General features: G+C 42.5%; 1 protein-coding gene across 3 annotated transcripts in view; it reads right to left on the bottom strand.

The window, feature by feature from the left end:
• SLC2A9 (solute carrier family 2 member 9) overlaps window positions 1-22,731 on the bottom strand; it is a 2,336,117-nt gene that overhangs the window by 1,309,373 nt on the left and 1,004,013 nt on the right. For all 3 annotated transcript variants that reach the window (XM_078678475.1, XM_078678476.1, XM_078678477.1), the window contains one exon: window positions 19,176-19,336. In XM_078678475.1, coding sequence (XP_078534601.1) covers window positions 19,176-19,336 — 161 coding nt within the window. The remainder of the gene's footprint in view (window positions 1-19,175; window positions 19,337-22,731) is intronic.

Genomic DNA, 22,731 nt, shown 5'->3' with positions numbered 1-22,731 from the left:
TGATCCAGGTCCGTTACACGATATCCTGAACGAGTTACTCCAGTATAGATGGAGAGGTCTAGGTACCGATTTAATTAGTGTCATTCTAGAACAGCGTCACAAATATAGAACGTTCTTGAACCCGCATTTTGTTCATGTCTCACCCCCAGAAAGTAAATCATTCTACATAGACAGACAGAATCCGTTACGAGAGGTCCACCCAGTCCAAGGGGCGGGTGGCGTAATGCAACGAGTGTTTGTATACACTCCGATTTCAAAGATGGAACTTCTTGAAATGAAGAAATTAATTCCCTGTCATGACAAAGATCCAGCAGGGTTCCATAGAGAATTGAAAGACATGCTCCGTATGGGAGAATACACTTACCCAGACATCATTAAAATGTTAAAGGTCCTGTTACCCGCAGGGGTGTATGAAAAGCTAAAGGAAAAAGAATGGGAGGTGGGAGAGAAAAAGATCGATTGGGCAGCTCTAGAAGCTGAAGACAAGGCACGAGTACCAGGTACCGGTCTTGGAGATAAATGTAAAGAATTACCAGAATTACTGATTCAAGTTTTACCCAGATTATTGACAACTAGGAAGGAAGACTGGGATGCAATCTCAGCCTGTAAACAGAAACAAGATGAAGATATTAGTGATTTTTATTCTAGATTTGAAAAATGTTTTAGTATTAACAGTGGTCTCAAGACAAGTAGTGAGTCATACCCTCATCTTTTTGTTACCAAATTAGTCGAGAATTCAAGTCCACAAATTAAAAACCGAGTTTTGAAAGTCGAAAGCACCTGGCAAGCAAATACTTCGTCCCAGATGCTCCAGATGCTCCAGTATCACCAGAATAGAATCAGGGAAGAGCAAGAACACGAGAGAAAACGTATGAAAGATACGAAAATGAAAGTGCTAGTTGCACAATCTGTTCCTCAAGACAGTCAGAAGAGGGGTCCGAATCAAGCCAGTCATCTTGCAGCTCCCGTTAAAGGGAACTGCAATTATTGTAAACAGCCAGGTCATTTTATAAACGAGTGTGCAGTTCTGAAACATAACATAGCTACTGGTAAGACTAAAGAAAGACCACGTCCGCCTAGACAAGAACAAGTTTCACAGATTCCTCAGCCACAGAATGCACAACAGACAGTTCCCGCACCGCAGCCTATTGCTGCAACACAGCACGTTACATCGCAGATGTATCAGTATGCACAGTCTGAGTATCCAGAGTACCAGCCATATTCATGAAACAGCCTAGAGAGGGAGGTAGGCTTGCCTCTCATCGAGATACCTGTAGATCAAGAAGGTCCCTATGTTCACAGTCAAGTATTAGGGAAAGACAGAAAGTTTTTGATCGATACAGGGGCAAGTAGGACCACAATTAGTCACGCCGAAGTTCCAGGGGCTCCGCTCTCAGGCTCAAGAAATGTTTCCCTTGGATTTTCAGGAAAACCAATAGTTAATGAGATATCAAAGCCAGTTACTCTAGAAGTAGGTCCATTGTCCCGTACTACTGATCTGTTACTTACTAAGTCATGTCCAGAAAATCTATTAGGCATTAAGACATTGAAAGAATTAGGTGCAGTTATTTGCTGTTCCCCAGAGGGAATACGTCTGTTCCTACGTGACTTTAAGGGTCACTATGTATTACGAGATTTTGATTCAAGATTGTCTAATGTTCCACAGCACTTATGGGCGCAAGGTCCAACTGATGTAGGTTATATGCAAATCACACCCCATCGTGTGACTCTCAAACCAGGTGTAGTGTTACCCCGAATCAGACAGTACAGATTGCCACCCGAGGCTGTAGCAGCCTTATCCAAAATTATTGACGAGCTCATGGCTCAAGGAGTAGTCGTAGAAACTGACTCCAATGTATGCAATTCTCCGATCATTCCAGTCATGAAACGTACTGATCCGAAGGCACCCCCAGTATATCGATTAGTGATTGATTTACGAGAGCTTAACAAATGTATTATTCCTCAGTACCCAGTTGTCCCAGATATTTCTTCCCTGTTAACAGCCATTGATTCCGAAGCCATGTTTTTCACTGTCATAGACCTTAAGAATGCATTTTTTAGTGTCCCAATTCATCCAGATAGCCAGTTTCTTTTCGGATTTTGTTTAAATGGAAGGAGCTATATGTTTACACGCGCTCCTCAAGGTTTCACAGAAAGCCCTAGTATTTACAGTCAAGCACTCAAGAGACAACTAGACAACATTCACATGCCAACTGACACTGCCCTACTCCAGTATGTCGATGATCTACTGATCACAGCCCGTTCTGAACGTGACTGCGAGCGAGCATCACTTACAGTTTTGTATTTTCTAGCCGAGATGGGGCACAAAGTGTCACCTTCGAAGCTTCAATTCTGTGTTCAGCAAGTGGTATACTTAGGACACTTGCTGTCCAAGAGGGGTAGGCAGTTGACACCAGACCGTATCCAGTTAATAGCGAGTCTTCCCCAGCCCAGAACCCAGAAGGAGGTACGTGCTTTTATTGGCCTTACTTCTTATTGTAGACAATGGATTCCCCAGTATGCATTTCTAGCCAAGCCACTGATACAGTTAACGACACAGGAGGCAGCCGTATCGACTGTCCTCCCTTGGACATCTGACCATACACTTAGTTTCAACGAGTTAAAGAAAGCCCTATGTCAAGCTCCAGTTCTAGCTACACCGAACTACAGTAAGCCTTTTACACTTTTCGTTACTGAACGCGAAGGTACAGCATTATCTGTTCTCACACAAGATCAAGCAGGACAATACAAGCCCTGTGCTTATTTTTCGAGCACATTAGATCCAGTCGCCCAGGCGTTGCCTGCGTGCCTCAAGTCAGTTGCAGCCACAGCACTAGCTATCAGACAAAGTGATTCCATAGTTTTAGGGCATTCCCTGACAGTACAAGTTCCACACTCCGTAGAAGTTCTTTTAAACCGAACACAGACTCAGCACTTGACAATTGCACGTTTAACAGGTTATGAATTGACACTGTTCCAGCCACACATAGAAATAAGACGCTGCAACGTCCTGAATCCTGCTACACTGTTACCATCAGTTAGTTCAAATCCTGACCCACATGACTGTGTGGAAGTAGTTAATATTACGACAAAGCCAAGACAAGACCTGACGGACATTCCATTACCAGATCCTGACCTGACACTTTATGTGGATGGTTCATGTATGAGAACTAGTACAGGAGAACTAGTCGCCGCGTATGCAGTGACTACTGACACTGAAGTTATCGAGACACACCGTATTGACACCCTGTCCGCTCAAGCAGCAGAGCTAGTCGCTCTGACACAAGCCTGTATACACGCCAAGAACCTGAAAGTTAATGTTTACACAGATTCACGTTACGCATTCGGAGTTGTACACGACTTCGGAGTGCTCTGGCAGGAGAGAGGTTTCATGACTTCTCATGGAACCAAGATTCAGCATGGTCTCCTTATTCAAGCCCTGTTAGATGCCATACATTTACCGACATCCATTGCTATCATGAAATGCAAAGCACATACGAAAGTTACAGACATTATTTCCCAAGGTAATGATCTAGCAGACCGCACAGCCAAGCTTACAGCACAGACTCCAGACAGTCCAGTTAACATGACACTTACTCCAGATCCGACTACATGCATGACAGTTAAGGACCCTACTCAGGATGTCATAGATATCCAGTTACATGCTACCCCCGATGAAATCAAGAAATGGTCTGAACAAGGAGGGGTCCAGACAGATCAAGGATGGTTAACGAAGGGTAGAGCCACATGGTTTCTCCCCGACTCTATGGTTCAAGTCATTATCAATACCGCACATAGTCCAGCACATTTAGGAGAAAAAGCTATGTTAAACAGTATCCAGAACATTTGGTTCAACAAGCATTTACGAGCTGCAGCCAAGCAGAAAGTCCGCACCTGTATGATATGTTGTCAGTTTAACCCAGGTAAAAGTGTCCCGGTGGAACAAGGTGGTTTCCAGCCCCCTGACCACCCTTTTGAGGTCCTCCAGATGGATTATATTCAAATGGAGCGATGTCGAGGTTTCAAGTATGTCCTTGTAGTTGTATGCGCTTTGTCCAGGTGGACAGAAGCATATCCAGTCCCAGATTATACAGCCGCGACCACTGCCAAGCAGTTGGTTCGTGAATTTTTCCCTAGATATGGACTCCCTAGAGTCGTATATTCTGATAACGGCCAGCCATTCTCATCTGAACTAATGAAGCACGTTTCCCTTTTGTTAGGGTACCAGTGGAAGTTCCATTGTGTACGCCATCCTGAAGCAGCCGGTCTCGTAGAGAGACATAATCAGACCCTGAAAATCCGTATTGCCAAAGTCTGTAAAGAAAAAGGTGTGGACTGGCTAGTAGCTCTGCCAGTCGCTTTGTTTTATATGCGCATGGTCGCACATTCCAGATCAGGTCTGTCCCCGTATGAGGTCGTATTCGGCCGCCCCCCTAACATGTGGGGTACTCCTAGACCCCGAAGTATTACCGATGTTTCATGTAATATGCTGACAGATTACCTAGCTTCCTTGATGTCTGCCCTCAACTCATGTCGTTCACAGGTTGCTGCCGCATTTCCAGACAATACCGAGGTGGCACCACATGAAATCGTTCCAGGCTCCCTAGTGATGGTCCGGAATTTCGACAGATCAAGTCCGCTGGAACCACGTTGGAAGGAGCCACGTCAGGTCCTCTTGACCACCCGTACTGCCGTCAAGTTGGAAGGCAGAAAAGGATGGATCCACCTGTCTCATGTTAAACTTTTTAAAGGACTGAAATCTGTTTCTAAAAACATTTCCCAGGATTTGAAGGACTGCCAGAATATTGCTCTTAAGGACTGTCCCGCACAAGACATTATTACAACCCCTCCCTTGTTAGAGAAAACTCCGCAGCAGGAGTATAAGTTAAAGCTCAGGTCTAGTAAAATAAGTCAGTCAGTTTGATTGTATAAGTCCTCCCCTAGGTGAAACGGTTAGACTGTTTCTGACATGTATAAAATAGACCCCCATAGTGAGAGAGTCAGTCAAAATTCAATCAGATGTATCGTTTTCCTGAGTTTCGTATTATTCATCAGCATAATGATTTCCTGCACCAGCTATGCGTTCTATCTGTATTTTCCAGTTCCTCATGTAAATATGTCTGCTAATGCTACAGTAGAGCACACGTTTAGTGATCTGCCTCCTCACGAATATTCTTACCGCCTCGCTATGCGCAACAACACATTTATCCGTATGTTACATTATTCACACCAGACCAGCAATGCCACTAATTGTTGGGTGTGTGGTCGACTCCCCCCTTTTCAGACACCGAAGGGAGTTCTGCCACTGTTTCCTTATCCATTCTCACATAATGGTTCGTGTGGAGCATGGTCCACGTTAACGTCATCCTCAACAGATATGTCTTTCCTTAACAGTACATGTTTTCCAGACAAGCAAGGTCTCCCCCACAGAACAGGTTTAGATCTAGAAAATGAAGTTTATAATTTAGGTAATTATTCGTCGAATTTCATGGTCCTGAATGTTCAGTCTGATACTACTCCAGACTTACCTGCTATTTCAGTACTACCTGTCAAAGGCGAATTATGTGTCCGTAATTATGGTTCCATACATGTAGGTCATAGTGAATGTACTACTGTTATCAAGTATAGTGACAGTGGGAAATCTGTTTTCAAAGCTTCACGTCATTCTTATTTTATTTGTGGTCAAACTGCATATGTTCGTCTGCCCCTCGATTGGGAGGGAACCTGTTACATTGCCTTCCTACTGCCACCTGTTTTCCTAGCCCCATCTGATTATCACAGAAACACACATCTAGTACACATTAGACATAGAAGGGAGTCCCCAATTGTCGATTATACTGAAACTACTCTAGAACAGTATACAGATTTCAATAAAGGTTTCTTTTTCTTTGTAGGACCTGTCCAGAATAGTAAACTGATTCGTAGGTTAACAAGAACCCTTGAAGCTGTAGTAAATGAGACTGCCTCTGCTCTAGGTAACCTAACCGAAGAACAATCTGCTATGAGATTTGTCGTTTTGCAAAATCGTCTCGTCCTTGACGTCATACTGGCCGATAGGGGCGGGGCCTGTAGAGTCATCGGATCTAGTTGCTGTATTTTTATTCCAAATAACGCGCCGTCTGTTTATTCAGCTATAACCAGACTCCATAAAATTGCCCATCTGTTACACCAAGACCCAGGCACCTGGACATGGTCCGGTTGGTTCTGGAATATAATTTCCGCATGGGGATGGAAAGTCCTGTCCTTTCTAGGTATTGCAGTAGCGATCATATTTAGCTGCTGCCTCTGTATACAATGTGGCCCTGCGATTTGCGGCATTTGTGCTACCTCTTGTATTCCTAGTCCCAAGCCCCGTTCTAAATCCCGTTCCAAGACAATTCGAGACGAGCAAATGGTACTGTATGAAATGATAGATGGTATCATGAAAATTGATGTTTCCTGATGGAAACGTAGTGACAAGGAGGGAATGTGGAAAAGTAAATTTTGCCATGTTCTGTGTCCCTACGCCTCATCCATCATATGTTATGTGTGCATGACCAATATGCATATGTTGTTCCCCATGTCCGATTAATGACGCAATTACAGTTGTGTCCACCTCTGGTATGACATTTTCCAGTCCTCGTGAATACTACGAATATCAGGCCTATGTAAAGTAATGTTGCCACGTTTCTCAGTATGCACGTTATTCCATTATAAAGTCCCCGTTTCTAGGCCTCAAAAGGGCCCGGACATCAGATTCAGCTCCTGTCTCCTGGAAGCCTCGCTGAGGAGCGATACAGCCCCCACCTGTATCCTCGACCCTTCACTTACTTCCTGCCTCGCAGTGCCCGGTGCAGCCTGGCTCTGCCTCTGAGTCTGCCAAAAGTATGTTATAGTTCCAGCTATCAGTTCAGTCCTCCTTCTGCATTCCTAAGCTACTGAACTGCATCAATAGTTTCCGTCATTGTCTAGCCTATTCGGCTCCACGTTAGAGAAATACTGTATTAATGGTCATTTAATATTCTTCATCACGCACTACATGAAGAATAATGCATGGTCCAGTCTTAGAATCAAGTTAGTTTTTCCCCTCATGACTCCTAGTTTATATCAACATGTTCCCTAAACATCAGATACCAGATAGGGTTTAGGTACATGTCGCTCCGACCCTCCAGATTCTAGTCTCTGCTCCTAGCACAGAGTTCGTAGCCCCCAGCTTCTCCTAGTAACACGTCATTGCCAGTTTTCGCGCACCATTAGGTTAGAGGTCCCGGCTCCTTAGGTAGCCCCCTCCTATGTTTCCGCCCATTCATGACATATTCTGTTACGTTTTCATCACATGCCTAAGTATACTCCCAGTTACACCTCTTTTTACTGTTATCTTTCGCGACTGCTACGCGTCACGCCTTCTGCTCCACCCACTGCTACGCCTACTGCAATGTAATGCTATGTGTTTGCGCTATGTATATAAGTTGATGTATTGTTATTAAAAGTTAGCGCGCTCATCCCAGACCAAGCCCCAGCAGCTGCTGGGTCATCCTATGCAGGTTATCCTGATCCTGTCCTTATGCTGTAATAAACCTGCAGAAAACTCCTACTACCTCGAATCTTGACTCTTATTTTATTGAGCTATCTGTTATTCATTCATTTATTCAAAAATAGATCCGGTATTATTTATTTATATACCACATAATACCCTTAGCAGTACCCATGCACCCAAGCCATCACCCTGTCACTACCCATGCACTCCTCCAATCACCCAGCGAGCACCATGTACTTATCCAATCACTCCGCCAAAACCCAGGCACTTTTAAATTCACTATGCACTTTCCTTGCAGTACTCTAATCATCCAATCAGTACCCATGTACTTATGGAATGGCCCAGCTACTAACACAGGCACTGCTACAATCCCCTGAGCACTACCCATGCAGTCCAGCCATCGCCCTGTCAGTACCCATGAACTCTTTCAATCACCCAGCCAGCACCATTTACTTATCCAATTACTCCACCAAAACCCAAGCACTTATAAATTCACCATGCACTCTCCTTGCAGTACTCTAATCTCCCAGTCAGTACCCATGTACTCATGGAATGACCCAGGCACTAACACATACGCTGCTACAATCCCCCTTGCACTAACCATGCAGACCTCTAACCACCTACACAGTAATGATTCACTCCTCCATTTACCCAGGTTGTACCCATGCAGTCCGGAAATCCCTATGTCACTTCCAATGCACTCCTCAAATCACCCATCCAGCATCATGTACTTATCCAATCACTCCACCAAAACCCAGGCAGTTATAACATCGCCATGCACTGTCCTTGCAGCACTCTAATCACCCAGTCACTACCCATGTACTCATGCATTGACCCAGGCACTAACACATGCACTGCTACAATCCCCTGAGCACTACTGATGCAGTCCAGCTATCTCCTTGTCACTACCCATGCACTCCTTCAATCACCCAGCTAGCACCATGTACTTATCCAATCACTCCACCAAAACCCAAGCACTTATAAATTCACCATGCACTCTCCTTGCAGTACTCTAATCATCCACTCAGTACCCATGTACTCATGCAATGACCCAGGCACTAACTCATGGTATATACAGAGGAGGTCATGCTAATCACAGGGGTACCCCAATGCATAGTGTTCCCTAGTGTATGTAGGTGTTTTCACTGTATTCTAAGTGTCTTTTAGCATAGCACTGGCTCCGGTCCTGGTTAGTCAGAGTCAGTTACCACCAGTACCAGTCAGTAAAAAGTTGGGGGCACAGGAGGACTTTCTGCTCCTCTGTTGGTTCTTTCTGCACATCTCTTGCTTCTTCCTACACTTTTGTTCTTCTTTCTGGACTTCTGTTGACTCTTTCAGCATTTGTCTTGCTTCTTTCTGCACTTTTCCTCCTCTTTCTTCACATGCCCTACCTTTGTAGGCATAGTTAGAAATTAGCATTTATTAAACCACTGAAATTCACTGAAAAAACCATAGGTTTCAGGCACATTATAGTTAGAAATTAGCATTTAAAAAAAACATTGAAATTCACTGGAAAAACCATAGGTGTCAGGGATGTTGGACATTTCACTCGTACAAAACCATAGAAATTCTCCCGTTATGGTTAATTTAGCTAATTATAACTCGCGCCCCGCAATGCACTGCTGATAACGTCACATATTACATCATTCATGACATGGTCAGTGACATCACTGATGACATCATCCAGTGACTGTGTGTTTCTGTAAAGTTTAAATATATTTTATATATATATGCCAAGGTGTATTGAAGAAAGAGTGGGTGTATAAGTGTCTAGATGAAGGATTTAGTAGGTGCGTGACTGATTGTATAAGTGAGATAAGTGAGTGATTACATGTGTCACCATGCCCCATGCTGTATTTGCATGCGCAAACGGGTTTGCAAACCCGTTTACGCATGCAAAAATTGTTGTACATCTGGCCCCTGGTCTTTTGATGTGTGATGGGTAAAAAAAATGCAGACTCACTCAAGTTGTCTATAATTGCTTATGTGATTTTGCACACAAATATTTGTTTTTACCTTGATGAATGTTTTCTATATTCACTAAATGGTGTCACAAGATAGTATTTCAGCTTTCTGTCATAGAGAGTACTTTTAAGAGGATTTTCATTCATGATTTTTTGAGAAATAACAGTTATAGCAGAAAACTAACATGTTCCATTACATAGAGTGCATTTTACCCCAATTATATTTATCACAAAACTCATAATTGTGAAACGTGTTATCACCACATACATTGCAAATAAGTGCTGATAATGAGGGCCATGGAATCAACATGACAGAGCGGTCTGTTTCTTTGTTCTCTTAAAGCAACATCTACATGGCCATGGAGCGTGTGTGAATGCTTCCAAGTTCATGTTAGGAACTATCACTATTACTAAATGTCACTCAATGCAGCAATAAATGCACCAATGCGATCTAATGTATTCAGTGCTGAACTAGGAATTCAAAACAACCCTGGACCTTTTTTAAATCCCAGCTCCAAGTTGTCCAAAGCGAATATAGTGAGCAGACCTGACACTCTCCAGGTGAGGAATGAGAAGAAAGGGTCTCTGCACAAGAACATTTTATAAAGAATAGGACAATATGGTACATTTTACAGCACAATGTTCTAAACATATTGGTTACAGAACAACTGATTAGAAGGTAACTTCCCAAGGGCCACTAATGATATACCATAAATCATATTGGCATATTTCCCTAATGTTCTTGTATACCTTATCACATACTGTCCCATTGTATTTATACTCACTCCAAACGTATCTTACGTAGTTGCTGCTTATGCAATTCTGTATACCTCGTCATTTTCTGCCACTGTGTATCTGTATTTCACTGTATTCAGTATGTATCTGTATTTACTCCAAATGTATCTCAGGTATTTGCTGCTTGTGCACACTCTGTGAAGCACTCTAATGCCCTCGGGTCAAGGCTGTGCTGTGTAAAACCCAAAAACTACATAAAGAATACATTAAGAGGTGTTATACTGCCCAGTAGACATATTTTGCAATTGTAGAAGAGAATGTATTTATAAATATATAGAAACTGTGTGCCCAATACAAAACAGTGGATGCACAATCAGACATACATTTGCACCGCTATCAAAGCTGCGTATTGGATGCAATTTGACCCACTTAAAATAACTTTGGTAATCCTCTACCATGAGAAATTACATCAGTTCATTTAAAATATTCGAGAGTGGGACCACTTTTAATTCACAGGAGTCCTACACAAAGATTGAGGTCTCTGCTCAATAGACCAGCTAATGAGGAAAAATAAGTATTTCTCAGATAGGAGAGTACTTCTCATGATGAGGAGGGCCTCTCTGCCAAGAGGTGTTTAGGTTGTCAGGGCTGTTGCTCAAGGTCGTTTGGGTCATTCAGTAACCTCAGATTACTTAGTCCCTTATTCTCTCCCGACTGGACTATGCGAGCGCGGTCTATCTGGGTGCACCCATAGGGACTATTAAAATATTACAATCTGTCCAGAACTGTGCAGCCCGTCTACTCATGGAGGTGCCTAGACACAGTTCCGCGAAGGCTGCTCTGCGATCTCTTCATTGGCTGCCGGTACAGGAAAGAGTCTGGTTTAAAGCCATGTGTATGGCCCACAAGTCAATAACTAATAATGGCCCGGTCATCCTTCGCCCCCTGTTCTGCAACCATCAATCTCTCAGAGCACTAAGATCTAACCATCTCAATTTGCTGATAGTCCCAAGGATTAAGCGGTCACGTATGGGTGGCCGACGGTTCGCTTTCCATGCAGCTAAATTTTGGAATCAACTCCCTGAGAATATTCGGCTTGAACCAAACCATCTTGCCTTTAGGAAACGGTTGAAGACCTTCTTGTTTTTCTGAGTGGTGTTGTACTTTTTGGGTTTAAAGCGCTGGGATGCCTCCGGGTAGCCATGCGCTATATAAGCATGTACTTATTCATTCATTCATTCATTAATAAATCAGGCACCACGTGTAGAAATAGGATACGGGTTACAGATAATGCCATGGTGTCAATGTCCACATTGTCCACATGTCAGTTTGCCCAGTTCACCCATGTGTAAAACAAGATGGTCAAGCCTGTTTTCACAATTTCAAAATGAGTAAAGCAAAATAATCATGCCCATATTCACATTAGCCCAAATGTGGACATCACTCTAATGAGGCGAGTTTCTGCAGTGCACCAGAATGTAACCACAATTGCCTGACCAGTACGTCCTAATATATAAAGCACCACAAGCAGGCCAGTATCATGTATGTACAAAAAGCACCACTTCCAAGACAATGTTTTCAGTATGTAAAGCACCATATTCTGGACATTAATTTACGAGTATGTGCAGCACCAGAGCCAGGCCAATATTAATTGGTCACTTAGGCGTATCCAGGCAAGTATCTCTATCAGGCCAGAAGCTCTCGACTATGTAAGTATTAGCCCAACATGCGAAGTACACACAGAGCAACAAAATATGAAGTCTCATAGTCAGGCTTCAATATGCCACAACATATAAACAACCATAACCTTGTCAGTATCACCCATAATATAAAGGACCAAATACTTCAATGACCAAACTGCATATATTTGGGGTGATAGTGGATCAGTCTTTCTGGGGTACAGGAAATGGCTATATTTCAACTATGATTGCGGTAGTTGAAAGTGGAGAGGGGGCGTTCAATCAAATATGATCTAACTCTATCCGATGGCACCTTCGAATGTCACCCTGACGAGACAGGCAATAATATGCAAACAGCATAAACTAAAAGGAAACGGGGCACATAACGGTTGTGCAATAACAATGAACGTTCGTCTCTAAAGATAATCACCTAATGTAACTTGGAAGGATAAAAAACAGTCAAAGATGTTAATGTGCGAGAGGGGTATTGCACGCACTGTGCTAGGACTGATGCATTAGCCACTGAGCTATGACAGTGTGCGTTTGTGATATGGCTTCCATCAGATAGCACTGCTGCCCCAGTCTTTTGTTCTTTGATTTTGATACGTTTAATTGATGAGGTTCTTGTAAAATAACAGTCTGAGTGACCAACAATTGGCAGTGCAAAGCCTCGGGTTCTATGTGCTGGTAGGTTTGGAGAAGGGCAAGTCACTGTTCAACCTCACCTCTGAAAACGTGTTTGGCCTGCGGCATAAGAAGCCATGCTTTGGCTCATAGGGTCAAGTCAAATACCTGGCTCGGCTCAGACTCAGCACTCTCAGTTACTCTGCTGGATATGTGTAAGGAAACCTGTTCTGGAGAATATTTCTCCTTGCAGCAGATTCTTTAAATATTTATGCATGAATGGCATTGTCTCTAGGCACAGCAAATGTAAAGTGGTAGAGGATTTTGTGAGATTGCATTCCGATAGGAATATTTTCATGGCACATGCCTTTGATGGGTATGAGCACATGGGTTAGACATTGTATCTCACATCAAAGCGTGCATGATTTATAATGGTCCATGTTTATGATATTATATTTTTCCCAGATGCACATGACCCCTGCGTTCTCCTCTACCTCGACCATATTCTACCATGTCTGAACAGTATAATGAGGTTTACAAATGTATAACCAAAGGAGTATATCATTGTATTGTTTGCCTTAAAGCGACAATTATTCCACTGGGCATTTCCACTGTAGACGGGAGCCTCTGGGGACCACTTTAGGGCAGAGGCCACACCTTTGCAACTTCACAAGGGTAATTGAAGCAGGTGAGGGAAGGCTGCAAGAGAGAGAGCAAGAGAGGACAAGAGGGGGAGGTCGAGAGCAAATGATCAGAGAGGGAGAAGAAAGTTGGATGGATGAAATAAAGAGATTGCCTGATTGTTAATGTTAAAGCCATCTAAAGTGAGTGTGAATCACCCCGATGGGTATCTCGGCGCGACCAGGCAGCCAAGCAGCATAGCGCGACCCCGCTCAGAAGAAAGAGATGAAGAGAGTGCGACTCGTTTGCACATTTTTTTCCAGGGTTGCTCTGGTTCGCCAGTCCAGCCCTAGCAGTGATACATCTTTATAGATTGTTTCACGAGTACCACATTCCTCATTTCACCTGTCTATAAAAATCTTTTAATTTCTAAGGAATATAGTTGGAATTATGGGATTTAAAATATAACTTTTATTGTATGTCTTTGCAACAATTCAGCAGGAAACTTGCCACAAAGATAGCTGGAATGATCATTCACCTAGTATCCCACCTTATGTCTCAGTTGTGTAAACAGGAATGAAAGGTGTTCTCACAGAAATTGCATTCCCACATATCAGTCAGTCTCACCATGTTGCTAGCAAGTGGTGTGATTGGAGGGAGTGAGGCATCCAAAAGAGTAGAAATCCTGCAAATATTTTGCTCAATCACACTCACCTGAAATATACAAAAGGTGATGGATGGAATACTTGAATCATTCTCAAACACTGAAAATTACTCGGGCTATATCCCAGTCCATGGTTATCAATTTGGACTCAGCCATATGCAAATAAGTCTTGACCCTGCTCCAATGCGAACAGTTGTGCCCGAACTGCCAGGCCAGGTCCTTCCTGAACCGGAACACAACCAACCAAAGAGCAGTTGCCAACAAGTAGGTCCCTTGCTCACTGTGCTACTGGAACCAAGCTACAACTGACTAAAGAGCCTGAATGAGGAGTAGGGATGAACTATTCCAATTGGAGTAAGTTTGAGACTGATTTGCATATCACTGGGTGTGTCCAAAACTAAGGTGAAATGGTGGGCAAAAGAACAAAGGGTTGGAATGCTACCAGAGTGGAACAATTGCCAGTGGTTAGACATGCTGCAAGCATTCCTCCTATAACCTTTTGTGTTTTCAATCACATCCTCAACATTGAAAATGGCATTTGGCCTCTGTGTGTTAAACTTTAATTAAGGGCACACTCTTATATCTGAATATTCCTTACCTGCCCTCAAATCTGAAGTCCCATCCTTGTTTTCCTATCATTAAATACAAACCCTACTCCGCTTGCAGTGGGTAGGTGTCACAATAGCACTCTGAACAAATCTGTGTAATAAGGTGAATGAAGAGCTTTACAGTCCCGAAACGCATATGTATGATGACAGTGTGTTCTGCAAACAGTAATGATGAGCATTAATGGTCACATCTTTGCTGACTGTAACGGTTTTAACTGAACATTTTTCATATAGCAATATTATCTTTGGATAAATATTTTAGCCCTACTTTTTCAAATTTACTTGAGGGAAACTATAACTCCCCAGATATTAGAAATAAGAGAAATGGCAGCAAGGGATGATTAACACTGCACTACCTGACTGTACACTGTTTAAATGCACAAAGTCACTGTTGCCCACCTCCTAGGTCCACTGCCAATGAACCACATCCATATGATACAAAAAGGGAGCACCGAGAGGCAACACAAATGTCAAAAAGCACAGATGCTGAACAAACAGATCTATCCGGACTCTTCAATGACGTTATCAGTTCCTTTAATAGTTCCTCGAACCACAGATGAGTAATACAATACAGGTGCAGCCAACACGTTTCACCCTAAATAGGGATTCCTCAGGGCAATAATAAGCTATATTAAACTCTGGAATGTATGCAGATTGATGAGAAGTCTGTGATAACTCAAATTAATTATGTAAATTCACAGACTGACAAAATCGTATCAATTTCCTGATCGTTAGATCCAAACAAACGATAGCATGTTCACTTTGATAGGTGAAACATCTATAAGATAATCATCTTAGTTCAGGATGCACATTGTGCACATTTTGAAGGACGTGGTGTCTCTCAAACCGCAGAGAGAGATTTAACCCAGATCTTTTGACGGGGGAGACTGTTTGAATTGTCAGCATTCCGTCCATCATTTGTTTGTTGTAACACTTTTTGCCCTAAGTGGGATGGGTATGCCCAGACGTGGGTCCCTTGCTCACTGCACCACTGGATTCAAGATACCCTGGCTGAAGAAGGGTGACATATCCTGAAACCGGTCCCAGGATGCGTGTTTCCGGTCCATGGAGGACCTGGCCTGGCAGTTCAGTATGGACTGTTCCCATTGGACACAGGGTCAAGACTGATTTGCATATGGCTGGGTCCAAACTGGGGTGGCGAGGTGGGCAAAAGAACGATGAATTTAACCAAGATTTTCTAACTGGGGGAGAATGTTTGCATTGTCAGCATCCCGTCCATCATGTGTTTACTGTAACACTTTTCGCCCTAAGTGGATGGGTATGCCCAGACATGGGTCCCTTGCTCACTGCGCCACTGGATTCAAGCTAGCCTGGCTGAAGAAGGGTGACATACCCTGAAACCGTTCTCAGGATGCTTGTTTCCGGTCCAGGGAGGACATGGCCAGGCAGTTCGGTCTCGACTGTTCCCATGGGGCTCAGGGTCAAGACTGATTTGCGTATAGCTGGTTCCAAACTGGGGTGGAGTAGTGGGCAAAAGAACGATGGATTTAATCCAGATCTTTTGACTAGGAGAGAATGTTTGCATTGTCAGCATTCCCTCCATCATTTGTTTGCTGTAACCCTTTTTGCCCTAATTGGGATGGGTACGCCCAGACGTGGGTCTCTTTTTCACTGCACCATTAGATTCAAGCTAGACTGGCTGAAAAAGGGTGACATATCCTGAAACCGGTCCCAGGATGCTTTTTTCTGGTCCTTGAAGGACCTGGCCTGGCAGTTCAGTCTGGACTGTTCCCATGAGGCACAGGGTTAAGACTGATTTGCATATGGCTGGGTCCAAACTGGGGTGGTGTAGTGGGCAAAAGAACGATGGATTTAACCCAGATCTTTTTACTGGGGGAGAATGTTTGTATTGTTAGCATTCCGTCCATCATTTGTTTGCTGTAACACTTTTCACCCGAAGTGGGATGGGTATGCCCAGACGTGGGTCCCTTGCTCACTGCGCCACTGGATTCAAGCTAGCCTGGCTGAAAAGACTGTTCCCATGGGGCACACGGTCAAGACTGATTTGCATATGGCTGGGTCCAAACTGGGGTGGCGCAGTGGGCCAAAGAACGATGGATTTAACCCAGATCTTTTGACAGGAGGAGAATGTTTGCATTGTCAGCATTCCGTCCATCATTTGTTTGCTGGTTCCAAACTGGGGTGGAGTAGTGGGCAAAAGAGCGATGGATTTAATCCAGATCTTTTGACTAGGAGAGAATGTTTGCATTGTCAGCATTCCCTCCATCATTTGTTTGCTCTAACACTTTTTGCCCTAATTGGGATGGGTACACCCAGACGTGGGGCCCTTGCTCACTGCACCACAGGATTCAAGCTAGCCTGGCTGAAGAAGGGTGACATACCCTGAAATCGGTCCCAGGATGCTTGTTTCCGGTCCAGGGAGGACATGGCCTGGCAGTTCAGTCTGGACTGTTCCCATGGGGCACATGGTCAAGACTGGTTTGCATATGGCTGGGTCCAAACTGGGGTGGTGTAGTGGGCAGATCCAGATCTTTTAACTGGGGGGAATGTTTGCATTGTCAGCATTCCGTCCATCATTTGTTTGCTCTAACACTCTAAGAAATAGAAAGGCATACTTGATCATTAAAGAAAGTACCTCACAACAGTTTAGTAAAATACAGCAAGTAGAAACCTAGCAGAAATTTTTCATGTGACAGTGTAAGGACTTTCCAAAAAATGAAAGGTTTTCACCAAGACAATACCACTTTATGCTTTGCATACAAAAAAAGGTTTTGTGGCAAAACTGGCGAAATACCTGTTAAACTGTTATAAGTACACATTTATGCAACAAAATGATTGTATACTGATTATTACATGGATATACAGCTGGGTAATTTCAATAATCAAGAAAGGCATTTGCAGCCTGATTCACAAACCAAACCCACATCTGGTAATCTACATAATTACATCAACAACTTTCACCGATCTTTCTTAGATTAGGAGTGGAAAGCTGCATCAGTTGCTGTTTTTTACACATGATCAATAGGTATTGCAGATTCATTTTCCCTCTTTGTTGATGGCATTTAAAAAAATAGTAATTGTACGCATTCGGCTGCGACGGGTTGTGTAGCACCAACTCTCTTTGTGTGATGGCACAAAAACATCTTTTGTTCTCCATAAAGAAAAGTTGTTTCCCATTGAAGAAACTCCTTTTTCCTACATCCTCGCAAATTTATAAAAATGATTTGTCCACTCCCACAATGGACATGGATTTATCACTGTACACAGAAGTACATCACTCACCACATCACTTTACTCCTGCCCTTAGCAAGAGTACATTTTCCCTCATTTCCAGGAAGAGAAAGAGTCAGAATGGAGTTTGTGAATGCCCAAAAATGCTTATGTTTATGGATATTTGCAAATGTTGCCACTAAACCACACCTTTGAAAACCTAGTCCCCACCTCTTTCATTCAATTTACTTCCACACAATGTGTCATGGCTCTACGGTGTTATCATGAGTGAGTTGAAGGGTTTCCAAATGCAGTTCAGCTTTTGTGTGTTTCTTTCATTTGGAAACCCAGCAATTTACATCAATACTTAAAATATACATGCAGAAATAGGTTTGAGAATCAAATCCACAGTTCTTGTCAATGTAAAAAAAAGAAATAATCAGGAATCCTACAAATTTATTAAAATCTTTTTGTAGGAATGATTGGAATATCCAGGGAATCTGCGAACAATAGCAGCTATGAATTTGCCTTTTATGGGCCATCATACATTCAGACCTGGGCGTAGCTCGTGGAGTTTTGCTACGTGAAACTCCGCGAAGTTACAAAAAAACTCTGTGAAGTTCCGCGAGTGGCAGAGTGCAATGCGAACTGCAGTTTGTGCTGGTATTCCTGCTTCTCGAGTAGAAATTCTACCCGAGCGGCAGCTCGCGCTCGCGAATTTACCATTCACGATCGCAAGCGGGGAAAAAACTCCGGTGCACTACACGTAGTGGACTTATCTGCACTCCATGAGCTCCGCGGAACGCGGAGTGCAGAAAACTCCATGAACTCCGCAAACAGAGCGGAGTTCACTGCCCAGGCCTACACACATTATGAATAAAGACAAAAATGCAATGCTCCATCAAGCTATTTGCTGAAGTATTAAGGCTACTAAAAGCAGAGAAAATCCAAATCCGATTGCCAAGAAGTCAAACTCTGCAGATATTGCAGGGATTTCCATTTTACATCTGAATGAGTTCGATCCTCTACTCACTGTGATTAAAATGGAGAGTGTGCCTTGTGTTTTGTTTTGAGAACTCAAACACAGATGTCATGAGGGTTCTATCTGACACTTTACTTGACTAGGGACTTCCATTTTTGACAAGGAAGGATATTTTCCCCACAAGTAAATAACGGTGGAACATAGATTTAAAAAATAGAATGGCTTTTAACTATTGCTAAATAGAGTATTATGATATCACAAAAGTCATATTGGGTCAGCAAGCATTGGGAAATTCTGCAAGGAAAATTTGCACCATCTTTTTCCACATAGGTAATCAAACCATTTGACTTTTTTGCCAATCTTCCAAATAATTTAAAATTGGGAAGAGATCAAGGGGTAAAACACAGTGTGGACCGGATGTTGGAAGGACAAAAACATTCCAAAAAGTTGCGAACAACAACAAACAGGACAGATTTTATAAATCAACAAATGCATAAGGAATAGCAAAGCATGAATATTAAATCTCAGAAAAGTCTGACAGGAAAAACATTTTGAGACTTCAATTTGCAGAAAGTGCTTGCAGTTCCTACCTGCCAATTAGCTTAACCATTGGTGATACAACAAATGTTCCAAAAAGTCCACCAATAGCAAAAATTGAAACTGTCACAGACCAAAGAAGGTCAAGTGTTCCGACGTCAACTGAGTGGCCATATCTCGAAATCCATGTGTCATTGTAAAACCTTTTGATGTACTAGAAGTATAAAACAAAATACAGGCATGTTACATTAGGGCGACACTCTGTGCAACAGAATAAAGAGTACAAATATGCAATTATTTTAAAACAGGGTGTGCAACAGATTCTAGTTATAAACGTAATTGAAACTCTTTTTATGACCTAGACATTGTAATATTCAGCAAATGAATCGGCAGAGGAGGTATAAATCCTTATTCTTATTTTTGCATTTAAACAACCATTGTTTTATTGTGCAAACCTGATGCTGTAAAGGCTATTCATTTTAAAAGCATTGACTTTCAATAACACAATCTAAACCAGCTATAGTAATTACAGGCTAAATAGAAATACCTAGATGTTTTTAAAGACACCAATTAATAATAGCCGTCACCATGTGAATAATGTCTTCTAAGTTTGTCAGGAAGGAAATCAAGTCAAAGGCACCTTTGGCCATTTGCACAGGGCTACACAGTCTTGCCCAAAGGGGAAGATGTGTTTTAGCTTTCAACTCCTCTTCTTGAACAACACTCCATCTCGTGGGCCTCATTTATGGGGTTTTTGCCATAGGGCAGCGCAGCAGGCCTTGCTGCAGCGCTGCCCTGCGGAAAAAGAGATGGGCAGGAATGACCCATATCTATTAGATACGGTGCATTCCTGTCTTTTCCCCTACGCACAATAGGCTGCCGTGCGCTAACGCAAGCACCTGTGCACCATAGTGCCAGGGTGCCTGCGTTGCGTAGATGATTATTTTTTTGGTGGAGAAAGGGAAACCTTCCTGCACAAAAACAATCACAAGAGGCTGTTTCCTCTTTCTATGTGCTATGTGTGCTGCAGAATGCAAAATACCTCTGGTAAGTAGGAGCACGTAGTTTATTGTTCATGAAGAGATGAAGTACAAGAGGCCAGGACTGCTCCTCTCGCAGCCACAGTTCCTCTGCCAAAGCCAACTGCTTGACAGAACACCAAAGACGGAGGAAGCAGAATGGGGAACAACATCAAAGGTAAATATTCTGTGCCCCGTGGCAGAGTGCGTGACACATTAACACTTATATACCACAAGCTGTAAAAAGGACAGGGCATCTAAAACTCCCTCCGAGACAGCCATTTGTGATGGAGCTATTTTCTAAAAACGATAAATAATTTAAGGAAGAAAGAAATTGTAACGAATTGCAGCAGGATATTAAGAATTAATGGAGTATGTACTTAGTAGTTTTGGAGAAAATATTCTCACATTAGCAGCAACGTGTTAATTGCTGAGTTTTTGGCCAATGATCTTTGAAAATGTACTCTACGTGGCAGATTTGTTTTTTAGGAACACATTCTCTCAGCAATTAGTTTCTTTGGCATGGATTTCTAGGAATGGAGAATCTAAATGGACAACTTTATGCTGCATAGTATTTCAAGTGCAATCTGGCTATCTCCAGCAGATGTCAGAGTGCTCTAAAAATGTCTTAGTGAAACTGGTAATTCTTATAGATTTGCCTTTTTAATTTTGAAAACCGCACAAGGATCTGGACGCATCCTCAATAAGACTTGCAAATCCTTAATAGTTTCCCACACAAAAAGTAAAGTTGGTAGCTATAAACACATATGATACATCTCATAGGCATGTGCCACTGTTCAGGAGTTGTCTTGAGTCAGGAGGTGAGGGAGAAAAGATTAATTTTCAAAAGCCTCAGTTGGAGCAGTTGGAAAAAGCTAAACAGGGACTCACAAATAAGTATGGGCGAAATTTGCGAATTCACATTCCGCAAATTTGCACGAAAGCAAATTCGCGGTCCGCAAAATCCACGAATTTGTGCGAACTTGCGAATTTTTTTATTTTGGCATGTTTGCTGGGTTTTTTTTTCAGCGTGGCTACCGCAAACTTACCCATGCGGTCGTTTTTGGGCGCGGCCATCTTGTTCGCGGGAGGAAAACAACTCGGCAAACTCAGAATCAAGGTAAGTCAACGCAGAATGCGCGAGATTGTATTTTTGAAGCGCGGACAAGCAAAAAAAATTGCGAACTTGTGAATTGCGGATTGTTTGGCAATTTTGCGCGATTCGCGGATCGCGAAATTGCCAAAAATCCGCAAATTTCGTGAGCGGAACGAATTTTCAGCCCATGCTTGCTCACAAATCTGCAAGAATGAACTAAGCATCATGGGCTGACTGCTCTTATATGGTGCAAGTCTTACATCCCCTCGCCTTCATCCTTATTCCAAACATCAAGGACATTGGGATGAGAATATGCCCACAATTACACCTATGTGGTGTGTTTTGGTAGGACAAAAGCTGGTAGGACTGGCCCTTCTGGTATTTCTAGACTGGCCCTTGTCAGAGCATCAGGCCCAGTCTAGAAATCGTTGGCCTACTTTCAACTGAGAGCAGGAGCATAAGCGTTTTCTGCAGTAGCCTTCAGTTCAGATCATGTGCTTAGATGTAATCTACCAATGGAAAACTTATCAATAGGGTGCTCTATCAATTAATACAAAGGTTTACTGTGGAATTGCTATATGAGCAATGACCCCCTAGTGTTGAATCAGGACTGTCCATAAAGTTTTGCCAAAAAGGTGTCTCTAAGGGTCAAACATTGTACATTCATATGTATAGTCATCTGCTACATAAGGGATATGATGCCATGGAAAAGTGGTCGCTTGGTTCAGTTGCCCAGCAGGTAAGCCAGCTAGATAACCAGTTCTTAAACTTTTGACTTCAGTAGGACCCCATCGAATCATTACTTGAATCTGGGGACCCCTACTAAATCGTTACTGGAAGCACGATCATCGGCCTAAGCAATTCCTATGATTTGAACCTGAATACAATTAACAAAAATACAGAAACTGGTATACATCAAACAAAAACAAAAATTATGAAATTCTTCACTTAAAAACCAAATATAGAAACATTTAAATTTTAATTTTAATGGTAAGTTTAAACGTGTAATTTTAAAAGAGGACTCTGCTTCTAATACATGCTTTTTTGTCAGTGTTTCAATTGAGGCCATCCATTTTCAAAACTATATTCTGTTCTCTGTACTTGCGTTGCTCTCACAATCAAGCCAAGAACACCAACTTTATTTTTAGTGTCCAATGTCAAACTCCATCACACTTACAGCACATTTCAAAAAGTGCATTTTGCATTTTTACTTCATTTAAATATGTTTATTATTCGGCTAAAGTTATTTACCTTTCTAAACATTTGTGGACCGCCTGACATGGTGTTGTGCTCCCCCGTGGTTCCACGGACCACAGGTTGAGAATCTCTGAGCTAGACAGCACTATCCTTTTCCGTTGCCCTCTACCACACACATAACAAGCATTTGCAATTCAATAGGTCTCGCATTCACACACGTTTGAGCTATTCGTATTGTAAATGACAATACCTTTTATTTATGTTTTGGGTTTTAAAACATAAGTAAAAGGCATTGTC

The sequence above is a fragment of the Lissotriton helveticus genome, chromosome 2_2, assembly GCF_964261635.1.
Source record: "Lissotriton helveticus chromosome 2_2, aLisHel1.1, whole genome shotgun sequence".
NCBI classification, from domain to species: Eukaryota; Metazoa; Chordata; class Amphibia; order Caudata; family Salamandridae; genus Lissotriton; species Lissotriton helveticus.
This window is presented reverse-complemented; position numbering and strand designations above follow the sequence as displayed.